The 16,881-nt window shown below is 37.5% G+C and overlaps 1 protein-coding gene across 4 annotated transcripts in view; it reads left to right on the top strand.

The window, feature by feature from the left end:
• The window catches only part of SEH1H (Transducin/WD40 repeat-like superfamily protein), a 110,790-nt gene extending 94,296 nt beyond the window's left edge, over nucleotides 1–16,494 (top strand). Inside the window, exons 8-9 of one of the 4 annotated variants that reach the window (XM_087694566.1) lie at nucleotides 14,900–15,130; nucleotides 15,277–15,489. In XM_087694566.1, coding sequence (XP_087550692.1) covers nucleotides 14,900–15,130; nucleotides 15,277–15,360 — 315 coding nt within the window. In that variant the 3' untranslated portion in view covers nucleotides 15,361–15,489. Of the gene's footprint in view, nucleotides 1–10,342; nucleotides 10,705–14,899; nucleotides 15,131–15,276; nucleotides 15,490–15,898 lie in introns of those variants that run through there. The other 3 variants (XM_087694568.1, XM_087694570.1, XM_087694569.1) reach the window with 3 other exon arrangements.
• Nucleotides 16,495–16,881: the final 387 nt, after the last annotated feature.

Genomic DNA, 16,881 nt, shown 5'->3' with positions numbered 1-16,881 from the left:
ATCCCTCACTATTGTTCCGTATCCAATTTGCTCAAATCATACCTACTTATCCCTCACCAAAGCCACTTCATGACAAATAGGCACGAACCATCATACATACCTTACATACTTCCTTTTACTTTACATATGAGGTGGCTGATGTGTATACGATTCCCATCCTACATTCAGTTGCTCTCTAGAGCTTTCCACAGTCCACACATACTATAGGATCTACTTGTCCCATGGTCATGCCTAGGAGTAGATGGTATGCTGATGAGTTTAGAGAGATCTACAGAAACCTCCAAATCCAAAAAGGGCTGGGACATATCACATAGAGGGAGGGATGTAGTCAGATGAGGACACCCTCACTTTCATTGAAAGAGGCAAGCACACAAGCCAAATACTGGGATTTCTGGAAGGGCATGGAATCAACATGCAAAAAATACACAAGCCATTGCATGAGGGAAATGCCGTGTGAAAATGGAACCCATAAAAGAAGGGCTAGGAAATCCATTGTTATATCACCAATATTAAAAGCACCCTCTAAAAAACATAGGGTATCCAAGGAACTACTAGAGGAGATGGTGGATAATGGGAAGGAGTCATCCTGATGAAGGGCGGCCTGGTTAGACCAGGTGGGCAAAGGGAACATACTGACGAAGACCCTTCTTAAAAGTAGGAGGATATACATAGGAATAGAGCCATGCTTGTAATGGCTTGTCCCCAAAGAATGGCCCTTGAGTTACCATCCTCCACAAACATCTCTTGCTCAATGAAGATAACCTAGGTATCGAGACAGGAAAGGGCAAGAACAAAAGGGAAGTGGAAGCTGAGATCTCGAAATGTAGGGCGTCTTCTATGGAGCTTCAATGAGGATAATTGGCCAGTAGTAGCATGGTGCTCAAACCTTGCATCTTTACATGCTCGTTCATCCTCAAAGGGTCTCTGCAAATGGATAAGCTTTTCGGTTGATTTCCCAATGTAGATGGGATGATTTAGGCTAGTAAAAGCTTATTACCCTGAAATCCCTGCATGATAAAATCCGAGAACATCCAATTTCCCTAAAAGTGTCTTTACTGCTGAAGCCCCTGATCGCTTTGGTGCATCCCAAATTCTTGGAGGAGTAATAAACATGGTCTTTGTCTCCATATATCCATAAATGGTTGGAAGCATAGCTACTCTTAGTTAAAGCTTCCTCTTTGCATACCAGCAGCTCCCCACTTATACTTTTTCACATGGGCTTCATTCCATGACCTCCCACATATTCAAGTATTCATGGACTTATGTCAAGCATGAGTGCTTCAATGCATGTCCCAAGAGCATTCAGCTACAAAATTTTCAAGCATCAATTGGTGCTATGTTTGACATAATGCATCTTTAAATGCCCCAAGGCTTCATTTTAACCGTAGGTCTTCAGTATATACCCTTCAGCCTTCAATCCCTCTTCCAATACCCGAAATTTGTACATCTAGGTGCAGCAGGGCCATTTGTCCTATGAATCAATGCTTTTGCTCTGGGGAAGTCTATTCCTTGAAATCAGACGCATACGCCAATAGTTTGAAGCATCAAGAGGGTGAGGGTATGCAAATAAACCATGAAAGGGTTTGCTCAATTCTTGAAGAAGCCCTTAACCCTATGAAGGCTGCGCACCATGAAAGCTTCGATGAGAGCATGATGAGTGGCTTCAAGTGGATGCTTACGCTTACTTCAAGCCTCTTCCTTGCTGCCCTGAATAGCTAGAGATGATAAAGCCTTTCCTTGACTGGTCATTAAGAGAAAAGCTTCAAGAATAGTTTTTTAATGCAGTTGAGTATCATTTCTCGCATGAGGAGAGGAGCTCAGTCCAATCTCATGTAAGTGTGACTTCTTTCTCATGGCAGCCATGGCATGTGTTTGGGCACAAGTCATGCATTAGAAGCATAGCTTGAAGGCAATTGTTGTAAGTGTGTCTCTAGCCTAGGAATAACCTCGCTTTCCATCTCTTTTATCTTTCATTGAAGCATTCCTCTTGCTTAAACATATTGGCCTTGTAGCTTCTCCAATAAGCGCAGATTTGCATTCACATAGATTAACTTTTGCAGTTGGATTGTGCTCAACATGTAAGAGAGAGCATTTGTGACATATTAGTATCAATGAGAGACATTTAAATGCAAATATAAGAGATCGAAAAACAAAAACATTACTTATTTCATTTCTTGGTGCAAATATCTTCGCATATGCCTCAAATGTACTCTATTGCGTCACTTGTGCACTCTTGCGAGAGCACACAAAGAGGCAAGGACTGCACATTGGAAGTGAGCTGATCATTTATTTTCCACTAAGAGACGACAAGGTGTCTTTTCTCTTGCTTGAAGGTGATCTCTAGTCCAAAGTGATCATGATCATGAACAATAATCCATTATCCGATATTAATGAAAATATTTGATTATACATATTGATCACTAATGATTAATCATCAAGCATGTTGCATATATAGTGATAAATCATAACTCACGAGTCATGAACAAGAGAGTTTACCAATTAGTTTCCTGTGACTCAAAGACTCCATCAAGATGCTAAGTCCACTCCGACATAAGCTTTCTATCGCTCTAGTTCTTGGTATCTTTATATAAAGGATGGAGGATGTATAAAACAATGTGGGTTGGTTTATGAAACCAATTCCATCTCTCATTAGCAATTTATTATCAACAATTTCACAAAGTAAATGTATAAATTAACGTTTAGTATTTACACTCCAGGGACAATACGCGGCATCATGATATGGTCTTATGGAGCTCGTACATATGATAATAAAGTGAACTCATGGTACACCCCTCATGATCAAAGAGTTGGAAGATAAAGTAGACGAGTGTAGTGGCTTCTTTGATAGCGATCCCATTATCCCAAAAGCCATTACTCAATATGTAATTTGTTATGTCTCATGCTTCAACTGTCCGAATTCCACTTCATGCATTCCACCCCTTACTACATACGAGTCCATGAAGAGAATCTTTTGTTTCCACCATTCTAGACACATGAGTCAAGACTCAAAATGCTTGAAAGTTGGAGCATTTTTAAAAATGCCTCAGGTAAATCATAAAAATGATCACTTATCCATGAGGAACAAGGAATAAATGGCTGAAGTGAGTCTTTGATGGCTTGAAAGGTCATAGTGGCAAACACCTCTAAATAGAGTCAAAGTCAAGGACTTATGAGTGATGAACTTAATTATGTGCAAGGGTTTCTCCAAGGTTGGCTCCACCCAAGGAAGTAATGCCACATTTTCCATCATGAGATCAAGTAAGTGTGAAGCACATGGAGTCCACACAACGGTGGGATAGTCTCTTGAAACATTCTCATCTATCTTTGCATAATGTGAACCATTGTTAGTTATTACTTGCACCACATGTTTTACTACAAACTTCTCTATAGTCTTCTTGACATCTCTGCAAGTATTAAGGATAAAGATTTACCATCAGCAACTATTATGTATCAATTTTGTAGAGTTAAGAGTAGATTAAGCAACATGTAAATTATTAGAAGAAAGCATTAGGTACAATTTATCACTTTTCTTGTTACTCTATCTATCAAACACATGTTGTAGCTATATCAATGCCAACATGACATTAGCCCATTCGACTCATTGTGAATGTAAGTGACTTTGAGTGAAGTGGATATAAGCCAATAGCTTCTACTGTAGATGTAGCTGTAGGAACCAATGCATAATAGCACTTGATATAAGGTGGCGCTTGAGCGATGTTGAATGCAAGATTGCATCAATAGAAGAAACTATAGTGAGCACCTAGAGGGTAGAGAGATGCCCTTACCAACAAGAGAAGTATCCTCACATACAAGAGAAGTATTAACTGCGATGTAATGTGCTAGTGAAGATATTTTGAGCGCACCATTCCATGGTCATGATGCTTGAGTACTTATTGGCACATTGAAAGCGTTTGGAGCATCTTTCTCATCGTTCCACTAAACTCAAGTTTCCATGAAACCAGTCTTCCTCCTTGGATAGGGTGGTAAATAATGTGATTAAGTACTGATTACAGCAATCACAAAATTTATATAAACTGAAAGTGCACACTTATCACTCTAGTCTTGGGCATTGTACACTCGGTTGACTCCTAAACTAGCGCCCCTTACTTTATTTATTCATGTTATATTGCAAATGGAAGGAGTACAACTAAGATCCGTTGATCTCCTTCGCTAATCCAAATACCTCTTGCTATCTAAATTTACAAGCAAGTCTCCAAATCAATTTGCCCCTTGGTTTGCTTGGGGACTCGTTATTACCTTCCTCCTTGAAAGAAAAATGCAATCCCAAATTTGATATTCGCTAGCTGGTCTCTTGAATCTCCTCGAAATTTCTTAATTTCAGTTGTTGGAATTGAAGACTTGGGTCCTCAATTCTGAGCACATATCCGGAGGTACTTATAAAACCCTAATTTTCTATAAATTAGAGTTTACAGCAGAGATTGACTAAAGTCTCTTTTTTTGATGGCTTAAACTGTTGGAAAATGTTGAAATAACTTGAGAGATGGGTAGAGGATAAAAAAAAATGCTATAGAGAGAGGAGTTTCAGAGCTTCATCGCGAGCGAGGAATACTAGGAAACTGGTGCTACCTTGCTCAAACAACCATGGAAGTTATCATCTATAGCTTAGGACTACCAAAAAGATTGTGCCTCTACAGTATGTTGTCATCTATACTAGGACTAAAGGCTGATCATCATATCATTGTGTCAGATGCATATTAGAGGCACGTCATTTCAATAAAGGGATACGAGGACTCGAGATTGGAGAAATCGAGGAGCATAACGCATGTGAAAGACATCCCGCCTTGCGTAAATGTATCAACAGAAGTAACGATAAGTCTCAATCTTTGGCGCCAAAAGCATATGGGTATTGAGCTAGAAGAGGATGAATCCTATCATCCAATACCATATTGGGCTAATGAAGCACGAGTAGGGCAAGGAGAGGCTAGTGCGTCTCGCGCTAGCCAAATTGGAGATGCCATGGGCCCATAAAAAAAGAAATGCATCCATATTCGTATCGGGCTCAAGTGCAAAAACAACCCCATTGTCATCTTCTAGTGGCGTTGGGCAAAAGGGCTCTTTGCATGGTGCAAGTGTCCATGCAAGACTTCAAAGGCAAGCAATTGTGGAGACAACTAGCAAACTCACAGGCTTATTTATCCGGTGTGATATTTCTTTCAATGTGGTCGCTACATATCAATCAAATAAGACAATCAGGGCAGCGAGCCGCATAGGGCGTGAGTAGGACGGCCTATCTGAGCATAGGCTTTAAAAGGAGAAAGGATTCATAGAGGCTCAATTGAAGCCCTTGAAGGAGACGTGTGAAATATGAATGTACAATATTATGCGATGGATAGTGAGATATGCACTGAAGGAATGTTTACAATACTTTGGTATCTTCATGTAAAGACACCATGTTCATTAAGCCCATCGATTACTCTATCTCAAGTTTTACCATCACACGAGCTTTCATTTGGCAGTACATTCGATAGGTCATCATGGACATAGCAGTCAAAAATCTGGTGCAGGTAGTGACAGATAATATAAGAAATTGTCTGTTTATTGGACGTATGCTTGAAGAGGAGTTTTCTAATATAGTATGGGCTCCATGTGCATCCCATTGCTTTGACTTGCTTATTAAAGATATTGGGCAAATATCTTGGGTGGATGACATTTTTAAGACGACGACAAGCATGGTAAGATTTGTGAAGAAGAGGCTATCCGTCATAAGCACGTTTGGAGTCAATAGCTGACTTAAGCTATTGAAGCCCTCTAGTACTAGATTTGCTTATATGTTTGTTGTATAAGAGAGGTTCATACGGGTCGGTCCAAATTTGATACAAACCTTTGCATGCCAAGAATAGCTCACATGGAGTGAGAGAGTCTCCAAAGGCTCTTGCTTTTAAACGCAATATTTTAAATGAGAGTTGGTGGGTCGAGGCAAAGAGATTGATTGAAAGTCTCACTCCTATTTGCACAGTATTGCGTATCACTGATATGGAGGGGAGTACTTTGGGGCTTCTATATGAGTATATGGATATAATTGATGAGGCTATGCTTCGCAACAGCTTTTTGCCCCAATACAAGTAAGTTTTTGTTTAACGTTTATATATGTGATTATTTGGTGTTAGCGACTCCTTGACGATTGATCATTATTTTAACTTATTTTATCTATGATCTATTTATTTTGCTTTGAAGGGTTAATGAGATTCGTAGAGTGTGGAATGCAAATGCGATTGGTTATATAACCCAATCCATGTTGTCGCATTTATTTTGCATTTTCTTTGGCGTAGCGAGAAGTAGTACACTAGCGAGGACTTAGACGAGAGCTTTATGGAGTACGTGAGGCGCTCACAGGGGATGATATAGATATGATGAGGAGAGTAGATGATGATTTGCTGGCATTCCGCAATCATTCTTTTCATTTTGGCCAATTCATAGCTAGGCTTCGCGAGAGACAGCTTTAGCTTCTCTCTTGGTGGAGCAAATACGATAATTGCACTTTTACTTTGGTATCTGACTACTGAATTTTATATTTTGAATCTTGATTATCTAATGCATTATGTAACCTAGCTAATATGTTCTATAATCCATTGCCTGCTCAAATGTTGATTTTGCGGCTTGTATATTAGCAATTGTTAATTACTTAACCTCAATCTCTTAGATTTAAATAGAAACACATTGTTATTCGGGTCTTCTTGCATGATTGTAGTTTAGGACCTACTAGAGAAATTGGAGCACACAAGCGTTCTCTTCCACACAAAAAAGAGAAACAAGCTCACAACCACTTTGTCCCCTGAAATTAATAATGATTAGTATTATATATAATTAACTTTTTAACCTGGACACTTGACATTACTTGGGACTCAGATTGTAAATTGTGATATGTTTAAATATTGAATACGTTAAATCTTCTCTCATACGATATATATTTATCTCGTTCGCCTTTAGAGGTGAATGTTGACAAGATTCATATAGAGAAGATGCGTGATATTCCATAAATACAAGAGGAAGAGCAGGATATCTACTCCATGCTCTATGAGGAGTTATCGGTACTAGTGTATAAGACTCTTGCACTAAGGAGGGTTAGAGCGAGGGCCATACGTGATCGTGTATCATAGGCAGAGTCAGAGTTAGAGTCTGAGGTTGAGAGTCAGACTTAGAGTGCTTCATCAACTTCTCTATCAGGGTCCTTGGAATCGGATGAGGAGAGGATGCACAAATCCTCAGAGTTCAGATGAGTCATGACTCGTGATATACAGGAGTCAGTTTAGCATTGCAGAGTCCATACTACAGTTGCCAGTTGTTCATTGATGTTGATACTTATTACTCAGTAGTTACTACAGTCTAGAGACTAGTACATGCTATATAGTGCTCACTGCACTGTGGAGTTTTGACGGATTATTCACATAACATAGTTACATGTATCATTGTATCTTGATTTCACTTATTATGCATCTTCATTTTTTTTCCATTGTTCTTGATGTTAGTCTTCATTGGTCTTTAGATTGTAGATGATTCATGAGTCATAAATTATAATTCATTTTCTTGGCTTAAGTTTTGAAAAGTGAGTCTTAGTTGTGTTAAGATTTCTTAAGTTTCAACCATTGAGTCTTGACTTCTCAATCTTCACTTGTGAGTCGTAAGTAATGAATTATGATTTTAATCATATGACATGAAGACTCAAAGATTTCTATGAAATTTGGGTACATGTTGTTGTAGGTATTGATATATTTACATGTCTACATAATACTTTGTTTATTTTATTGTACAATTTGAAACACCGTTTTCCCGTTTCCAAAATTTGACTCAAACTCCCAAACTTCAGTTTTTCCATTTCTATTTTGCTTATTTTCGAAACTTCCTCGTATTGCAAATCACATGAGCAACCTCTCCTTGCTCTCTAACAGTCTCCTTCTCCCACACAATGGTTCGAATAGACTCTACGAATCCCTAGAAACGTTTTTTCAGCTTGTTAAAATAATTTTCAAAAAATTAATTTAACAATTATTCTAGTGTTTAGAAAATTAATTTAACAATTATTCTAGTGCTGATAAAATTAGTTCCATGAGCCAATAATTAAATTGGCAAAGCCAATTTATTTTCAAAAATATTCTTGAGTAATTATTGATCCTTAGACTAGCATGAATTAATTAATTAATGCCTAGCCTCTAATATCACCACTAACATTAGTGGCTAATAAATTGGTGTAGGCCCAATTTGACACCAGCTACCACCTAGTACCTGTTAGACCTAACTTATTACCATTTTTGCCTTTTTGGCACCCCCTGGATACTTAGAGTCCTTGGCTTGTTACATGTGCTAAGAAGCCTCACACATCTGATTAATACCCTAATCAAATGTTATTGACAAGATTAGAGTATCTCAAAGTTTCACATCCCCATGAATCCCCAATCAAGTGATTGTTCTTGTATATTGGCTTGCTTTTCTTGTATATCACATTGTGATAAGAAAATATCCTCATGTACTCTCTTGCAACCATCTCTACCTTTCTTCACAACCCATGTGAAATGCAATTTTTGTTCCATAGTGATGACTAAACCAGGATTTATGTTTTGGATATTCCATAGTGATGGTCGAACAATGTATCTTTCCAAACAACTTCGGCAAAATCCTTGTAAGGAGCCAGAAGAAGAGTGTGTAGAAGGGTCAAAAAGAGGAAGAGATAGAATTATGAAGAGAGAGATGGAGGAGGAGTTAAAGAAGATGAAGAAGAAAGAGTAAAAAGAAGAGTAGAAGAGGATTGAGATGGAGTAGTATAAAATGGAGTAGGAGAAGGAGACTACGAAGAAGATAGAGAGGGTTGTACTCTATATGGGCTAGCTATGTACGATGGGCATGAAACGGGGCAAGGGCAGCTATGAGAGAAGTCATAGGAGATGTGGAAAAAGCAAGTGAAAACTCTCTAGATATTCCCAATATGTTTTGTCACAAAATGGCCTAAGATCGTTGTTTTTTTCAATAAGAAATTCGTGTCTCAAATGTTTCATTTCACGACTCTATTTCGTGAAACGTAACAAGATGCTTTGATTGTTTCGGGGTTTTGCATTTTGCCAGAACAAAATACGTTTTTTTGTTACAATGCTCCATCTACATCTCATTGCTTGGATCTACTCATGGAGGATTTGCAAAAGATTACTTGGAAAATTATGGTGCACGAAGAGGCTTATAGTGTATACTCGATTTAGGGCAAACAATGATTTAGATCTATTGAATCCATTTATCACTCATTCTGTGTAGATGTTCATTGTTGTGGAGAGGCTTGTTAGAGTTTGTCAAGCCCTAATGAGGATTGTTGTCTCTAGGGAGTGGGTTCTATGGGATGAGAGACATCAACTTTGTTAAAAATATCATGGATCCATTGGGATGATGCAATTGTCTGGGCAAAATCTCTGACTCCTATTTACACAATGTTAAGGGTTACTGATATACATCATAGCACTCCAGGCCTTTTATATGAGTATATGGATAAGATCAAAGAGGTATTCTCTCAAGGTAAGTAAGTACATCAATGACCATTTGTTCTAATCTCTCTTTTTAATTATATTTATGAATCATGATTTATTATAATGTACATCAAATATGTGGTTTACTTTCACAAATATTATAGAGTGCATGACATACATATAGTGTGGAATAAGAGTTGAGATTGGTTTCACAAACCAATCCATAATGGTGCACATTGCTTGCATCCCATTTGGTGTAGGGAAAATCAATATGGAAATCAGGAGCTTGATGTGGGGCTTTCATAATCATACTATCTCATTTACATGTCCCATTGTAGAGTTGTATGAGACACAACTTTAGTTTGTGTCTTGGTGGAGATTGTGCAGAAATGAACATGTGTAAATAATGAACATGTGCAGAAATGAACTTTTGGTAAGTTAATAATGAACATGTGTAAATATACTAAATTTATTCTTGTTATTTATTTTAGGGCTTGACTTTAAATAATACTTTGTGAATCCTAAATTCTACTCTTATTGAAATTTGACAAAAAAAGATGGCTATTTCTGTTTTCTCTTGCAAGATTGTGGTAGTGGTTCTACTAGGAGAAATTCAAGTACATGGGCTTTGTTTCACACAAAAAGAGAAATAAGTTGAGGACTATGCAGTTAGAGAGATTGATATTTTGTTATTTTAATCTTTGTTTGATTGAGATTTTTGCTAAGATACTTGAGCCAAAGCAAGAGAATGTAGATAAGATTAACATAATGAAGGATATTTGACCCATTCCAAAGGAGGAGGTAGACATGTATAACATGCTTTATCAAGAGATGTTTGCATCTATATATCTGACACGGTCTCATTGTGCGTCATCTAGATAAAGAGCAGCTCGACATTGACGTGCAAGTACTATCTCTCTATGAGACTCAACCAGAATCTCTACAACTTTAGTGGCTTCTCTAATTGATGAGGATAATGATGATGATGATAATGCCTCCTCTTCCTTTACTAGTACTAGAGTTTCTTATGGCAGCCTTGAGGAGGATGAGATAAAGGAGATACCTTTGGATGATGCATGGTGACTCTTTTTATATCATAGATGATATTACATACATCATGATTGATACCAGATAGATCATCATCACTTTGGCAATACATTCGCTACTGTACTTTTTAGACTTTTTGGTCATGTTTTTAGATCCTTAGTATTTGAATGATGTTTCATGTATTTCTTTTTTACGTCACTATTTATTGAGTCTGTCTCTTTTTTTAGTCTATATAAGATAAATGATAAGGTGGTTGTTGACATCATCATTCATTGTATATTGCAATCTTTTTATTGAGCTCTAAATCCTAGTCTTAAAAGTTTTTAAAACTCTTGGATTGTTAGTTTACAATGTTTGGTAGGATAATATGTACTTGTCAAATCTCTTCTAATGTCACATGTATACCCTATATTGTTGAGGAACTTATGTATTTTAATATAGAAGTTGAAGTTATAAATGATATTGCCTCTTCAGATATGTCTAATATCAAAAAATTTCTAGGAATAGACATGAAATCTATTTTTTCATTTTGCGATTTCAAACTCGCACTGAAACTGTGTTTCATGACTCCAAAATCCATTTTCATTTTTCCGTTTTCAAAACTTTAGGATTCAAGCTTTGTCTACGACATTGATGCTTACTATTGGCATATTGATGGAGTTATTATTCTCATAACTAGGATCTAGTCTAAGTCAAGCATGCGCCCAAGCCATTGAGAATGGATTTTGGGGTTGCAATAATCCATTTTGGCATATTGATTGGGCAGCCATTAGTGGCTGGGCTTGAAGCAAAATAGCTGGTTTTGGATGGTCAGAAAGAGATATTGATACATGATTTTGACATATGTAAGCACAACACTTACTTAAGCAAGGGGCAGCTTTTTATTTGAAAACAAGGGCTCTAGTTCTTAGAAGCACAAAGCTTAGGCAAGGGGTTTAAGTGCAAGCCCTCCTTGTGTTTTTAATGAAGAGGAGTTTTCTAATGAAGAGAAGAATAGAAAAAGTGACTCTTGTGGCTTGCCATATAGAGCTTGAGATTATTTTCCAAACAGGTAGAATTTGTTTTTCTAAAGTAGATAAAAAATTAACCCATCAAAAGAAGAGGGCGCTATTTTTCACGCATGTTCTATTTTGGGGATATTAGAAAGAGGCAAGAAAGGATTCGTTGATTACTATTTGTTTATATAAAATCTTTCTACAAGGTTTAAACCTTGATAGGTTCACATCTGCAAGGTCCTAGATTACTCTCGACTTCATATTATATACATATTTTCATAAATTTGTCATCGTGATGGATTCCCCTAACTAGTGTAATTGCGGTGAGAGGAAGGCCAAATGTCAAGGGAAACTCTCTTGAGAAAGGCAACTCAAGAAGTAAGTCACTACAAGTAGACACGTTAAAAGGACATGCTACAAGTGAAAGAACAAGTAAAAGAGTAAGAAGATAAATGAGGATGATGGCAAAAAGAAAGTGAAAAGCAAGGCAAAGATAGAGGAGATAAATGCATATAGCAATGATGATGGTAATGTATTGGATATATCCTCTTTGGGTGATGTATTCTTGGTTCCCATGGATAATGATGTCCTAAAAGTGGCTTTTGGATCTTGCAACATCATTTCATGTGAGTCCACATAAAGAGTGGTTTACTATTTATGGTACTAGAAAGAGAGGATGCATTCATCTGAAATATCTATGGATAAAGTATTATTGGCATTAGGAATATATAATTGTATTACCAAACGGTTTCTTGTTTGTCTTGCAAAATGTATGGTGTCTTTCAAATTTAACAAAAAGTTTGTCAATACATGACAACTTGATGATGGTGATTATAGATTGATATTTGGTGATCATATCTAGAAGGTTTATAAATATGCAAACATGTTTTTAGTGTTAAAGACTATGCTTTAGCCGTCATTGAATTACTATTTGTTTCTTTTCAGCATCACCATTTAAGATATATGTCAGTCACTGAATGAAATCTTTATGCCACTTGAACTATCTTCCCTGTATAAATTTCTGATCTTGGTTTTTGTATGCATTGTCTTTTTGGAAAGAAAACTAAAATTTTGATAAGAGAGATAATGGGAACAGAGAATTAGAATTTCTCGATTTGGTTCATAGTGACTTACGTACGTCAATGCCCATAGTTTCATTGAATAGAGTATCACACTTTCTTACCTTTATAGATGATGCCACAAACAAGGTTTTGGCTTATCTTCTTTGCAAAAAGAGTGATGTATAACATGTATTTTTCAAGTTCTTGGCATTTGCAGAGAATCAAGCAAGCAAGAAGCTTATGTGCTTGAGTAATAATGACAGAGAGTGTATCTCCCATGCCTCTCAAACTTTTGTGCAAGTTGTGGTATGAAGAGAGTTAACAGCTCCTAACAATTCTTCTCAAAATGGTGTGGTTGAAAAGGTGAATAGGACCATTTAGGAATCCATAATATACTCTTTTATGTTAGCCTCACTAATGGATTTGGGACTAAAGTTCTAAAGATAGCAGTGAATTCGATCCATAGATCTTCTAGCATGCCATTGAATGACAAGCGACCTATTAATGATCACTTATGTGTTTTTTAATGTGGGATATTTTTGCATACATGTTGTATAATTATACCATAGTACAAGAGAGTTTCGAAAATAGTAAAAATTGAAGTTTCCAAGTTTCATTCAAATTTTGGAAACAGGGAAATGGCATTTTGGATTGTACACTAAAGTAAAGGTGCTTGCTTTATCAAGTGAATGAAAATCACAAAATCTCTTTGGGATTATTTAAAGGCGAAGTTTGCTAGGACAAATAATCTTAGTTGATAACAACTTAAAGAGTGGTGGGTCAAGCTCAAGTTGAAATGACCAAATCTTATGGAGCAGGTATAACAACTCTTCAATTTGATGGATCAGCTAGAGAGGAGGTGAGATCTTCAAATATGATGATATTATGCACCTTAGGCAAAAGTTGCTCGATTGGAGATTCTTTCCATGCGTTTGAGCTGCCATCAATGTTTAATGTCCAAAGGTTTCCAAGTTCTAGGTTATGGTACAAAAAGAAATTTCTATTGGAGCCCTTGTTTCCTGAAGGGTCCATGTTAGGGACTAACAAAAAGGGTGGTACTTGTCACAACAAGTATTTAAATGATGAGAATGGACGAACTTCTCTTGTAATGCCTCCAAGTATCAATACATGTGATGACCAGCAATGCCTCCAATCTCCTCTCTAGGTGGATGTGGCACTATATGAACAGGAGTGAGAGTTCTATATATAGGCCTCAAGACAACACTCTACACAAGAAGCTAATGCAAGTGGCCCGACTAAAGGCCAAATAAACATGCATTATTTAACACCCTCTCTTAGATCATGGATAATCAATAATAAAATAAAAATTGATGGGAACATACAAGGCCCCTAGCAACCACCAGCATGTCCATCCCAACATTGTATACTAGTGTTGGATGTGCCTCGGAAAAAGCATGTAAGATGATGTCAATCATACTCAAGTCTCAAACCTCAACTCCAAGGAATGAAAATGCCAAGATCTTAATGCCCATGAATAACCGTGCAAAAGCACATCATGACCGTGGATACATTTCCTTAAGCAAAATTGCCAAATTGCCACACACACACAAAACCCATCCCCGCCTCAAGGCTGCTCGAGCTAATGCAAGAACAAGATGAGGCTATCAAAACCTCTCATCTACAAGAAATATTCTGCTCATTGAAACCCCCAATCATGGAAAGTCACACTAGCTTCAAGATTTGAATTGTCTAACTAATAAATGCATGTAGAAAGCCTCTCTTAGGGTCCACGGTGTTACATAAATGTACAGGAGGCATGAACATGCCCCACCCCTTGCCCTGTAACAATCATCCCTCTAGCCTAGGGATACAAGAGGGATGCCACTCTTGTACTATAGCGCAAGCATATCCTCTTGCCATGCCAAAGTATGCATCAGAGGAGGATAACACTTGTTGTAGAGGAGGAAGGTTGGTTTTTACATGAAGGTTTTATCTAGAGATGTTATTAAGTTTTCACGGAGGGATACAAACAGTTTAGGTAGTACATAACAGCATTAGGTAAACCTTCACTAGATAAATGGAACATAGTGCCTCGATACCATGAATTTGGATTAATGGCTGACTGGTGTTTGTACATTTTCCATCATTATTAAAGAGAGATGCAAATTTGCTTAAGTTGTTTCTAATAGAAGCAAGAACCAATATGCTTGAGATACTTTAAATCAAGTAAAAACAGGTCCAAACACCACTTAAAAGTATCTTAATTTTTCCTTAAAGTTCAGTGTGAGTGGGTTCATAGCTAGAGCAAAGGTTGCTGAGAATGTCATAATTTAGTTGAGTTTCAAAGGTTGACTTGTGATCATTGACTCAGATTGCTAGAGGAGAGCGTTGCTTGGTACAACGTATCTCTAGGCTACACATGACAGAATGCAAGAGCACCATGGTCAGATCATTCATTGGTGGATCTACAAAAGTTGTTCATGACAAGCTGGTGCAGAGTGCAACTTGCTTTATAGAGAAAGCAGATAGAACTTGCAAAGTTATATGTCAAGCAGAATGGTGGATAATCATATTAATTTGCATCCAAGCCACTATATCTAAGGTTGCAGGAAATGTCATACTTGCAGTGAGATTCAAAAGTGGACTTGTGATCATTGACTCAGATTGCTAGACCAGAACCTTGTTTGTTTCAAGGTCTTTTGGGAATATGTGCAATGCTAACACAGTGAATGCTGGTGATGATTTCAGCTTTCTGCGCTTCCGGTAGATGGTTTCAGCCAGTTTCAGATTGGTGTGTTCAGCTCACTGCAATGTGATGCTCATTGTGGATGAGAATGTTATCAGTGTGATGATGCTGGAGGACTAGCACTCCCAGATTGTGTGTAACTTCACAAAAACCTTGGAGAGGCAACTTGACCTGTGTGCAATGAAAATGAAGATGATAGTGAAGAAGATGATGCAAGCAGGAGTTAAACCATGCATTAGAAACAGAAGAGGTGAAACACAGAGTGTGGGACAGGAGAAAGACTTGAAGAATCTTTCTAGACAAATGGGAGAAAGAATATTGGAATACAAGGCAAGTGACTTTATTTATAGAAGACAAGTCGCACAAACTAGCTTGACGGACCTAAACTGTGCTCACATGGTTTGACATGCACACACTCTTGTGCACAGGCATGTGCACACACAGTGTGTGTGTGTGTGTGTACGTTTGCTTGCGCTTGTGATTTGAATCAGATTTTTGGAGTCTATTAGCTTATAGAGGCAACTCCACCATGTGAATCAAACTGTCATGTTACTAACAGTCAGAGGAGACATGTAAATTTGCAAGCTTGACATGATTGAAAGATTGGTTCATCCTTGTCTGCAGGTGTTGCAAGTTGCATGGGACATGAGTAGTATGACATTGGCAGTCTCTGGAAGCGATGGTAGCGTGAGTCTCTGGCAGGAAAATCTCAAAGGAGAATGGCAACAATGTGCTCAAATCCAGGATGCATGAGGCATCTTGTCATTGTCTGCAACTTACAGGGTATTGTGCAGATATTCAGATCATTCTAGAATATGGGTGATGTAAGCCCTAGTACAAAAGTACACAGATCTTATTGTTATTCATGATAGTGACCCATTTTAGATCATTTCAGTGGAACCGTTCCTTGATGAAGCAGGTATGCATGTCCATCTCCTTGCAGCTATCCATGCTTACATCAAGCAAAATAAGTTTTGTCTCCATGTACTTCCATTTCTGTTTGTGTTTGGGGATTAGGAAAGTTCAACTTTTAATGTATATTCTGTTGCTATGATGAGCTACTTTTGCAGTAGCCGAGTAATTCTAGATGATTATTCCAGTTATTTCTATCATTCCCAAATAATCACTTCACCAATAAACCGTTACAAAACTTGTAGTTTCCCATTTTAGAACTGCCCACATAGTGATCTTGATGTTGCTTAGTTGTTTCTGTTTGCCAATTCAGGTTTTACAGTATTTGAGACTCCGCATATTGTAGTATTTTTCATAATTTTCTGACATGTTATCCTTCAACCATGTGACATGCAAAGACAAGCATATATTGATGTGTGTACACATGCGTGCACATGCATGTGTGTGTGTTTGTGTGTGTTTGTGTGTGTGTGTGTGTGTGTGTGTGTGTGTGTCTCTCCACAAGTTTGATTCAAAAGTCATCTTATGCCATGAAGCTTTCAAAGCCCTAGGAACACTTGTAATTCTTTTGTAAATTGCAAGGAGGTTGACGATATTCACGAAAAGCCATATCTAGGAATGAAATAGAGGAGTGTTTTTAAACCATGGACATGAAGTGATACAATGAACACCCTTCTAAAGTGCTTTTTTCATGG

Source organism: Lygodium microphyllum, chromosome 15 (assembly GCF_053477565.2).
Source record: "Lygodium microphyllum isolate KBCC chromosome 15, Lygodium_microphyllum_v1.1.10, whole genome shotgun sequence".
Lineage (NCBI taxonomy): Eukaryota > Viridiplantae > Streptophyta > Polypodiopsida > Schizaeales > Lygodiaceae > Lygodium > Lygodium microphyllum.
Note: the sequence above shows the minus strand (reverse complement) of the source record. Positions and strands in the feature narration are given on the sequence as shown.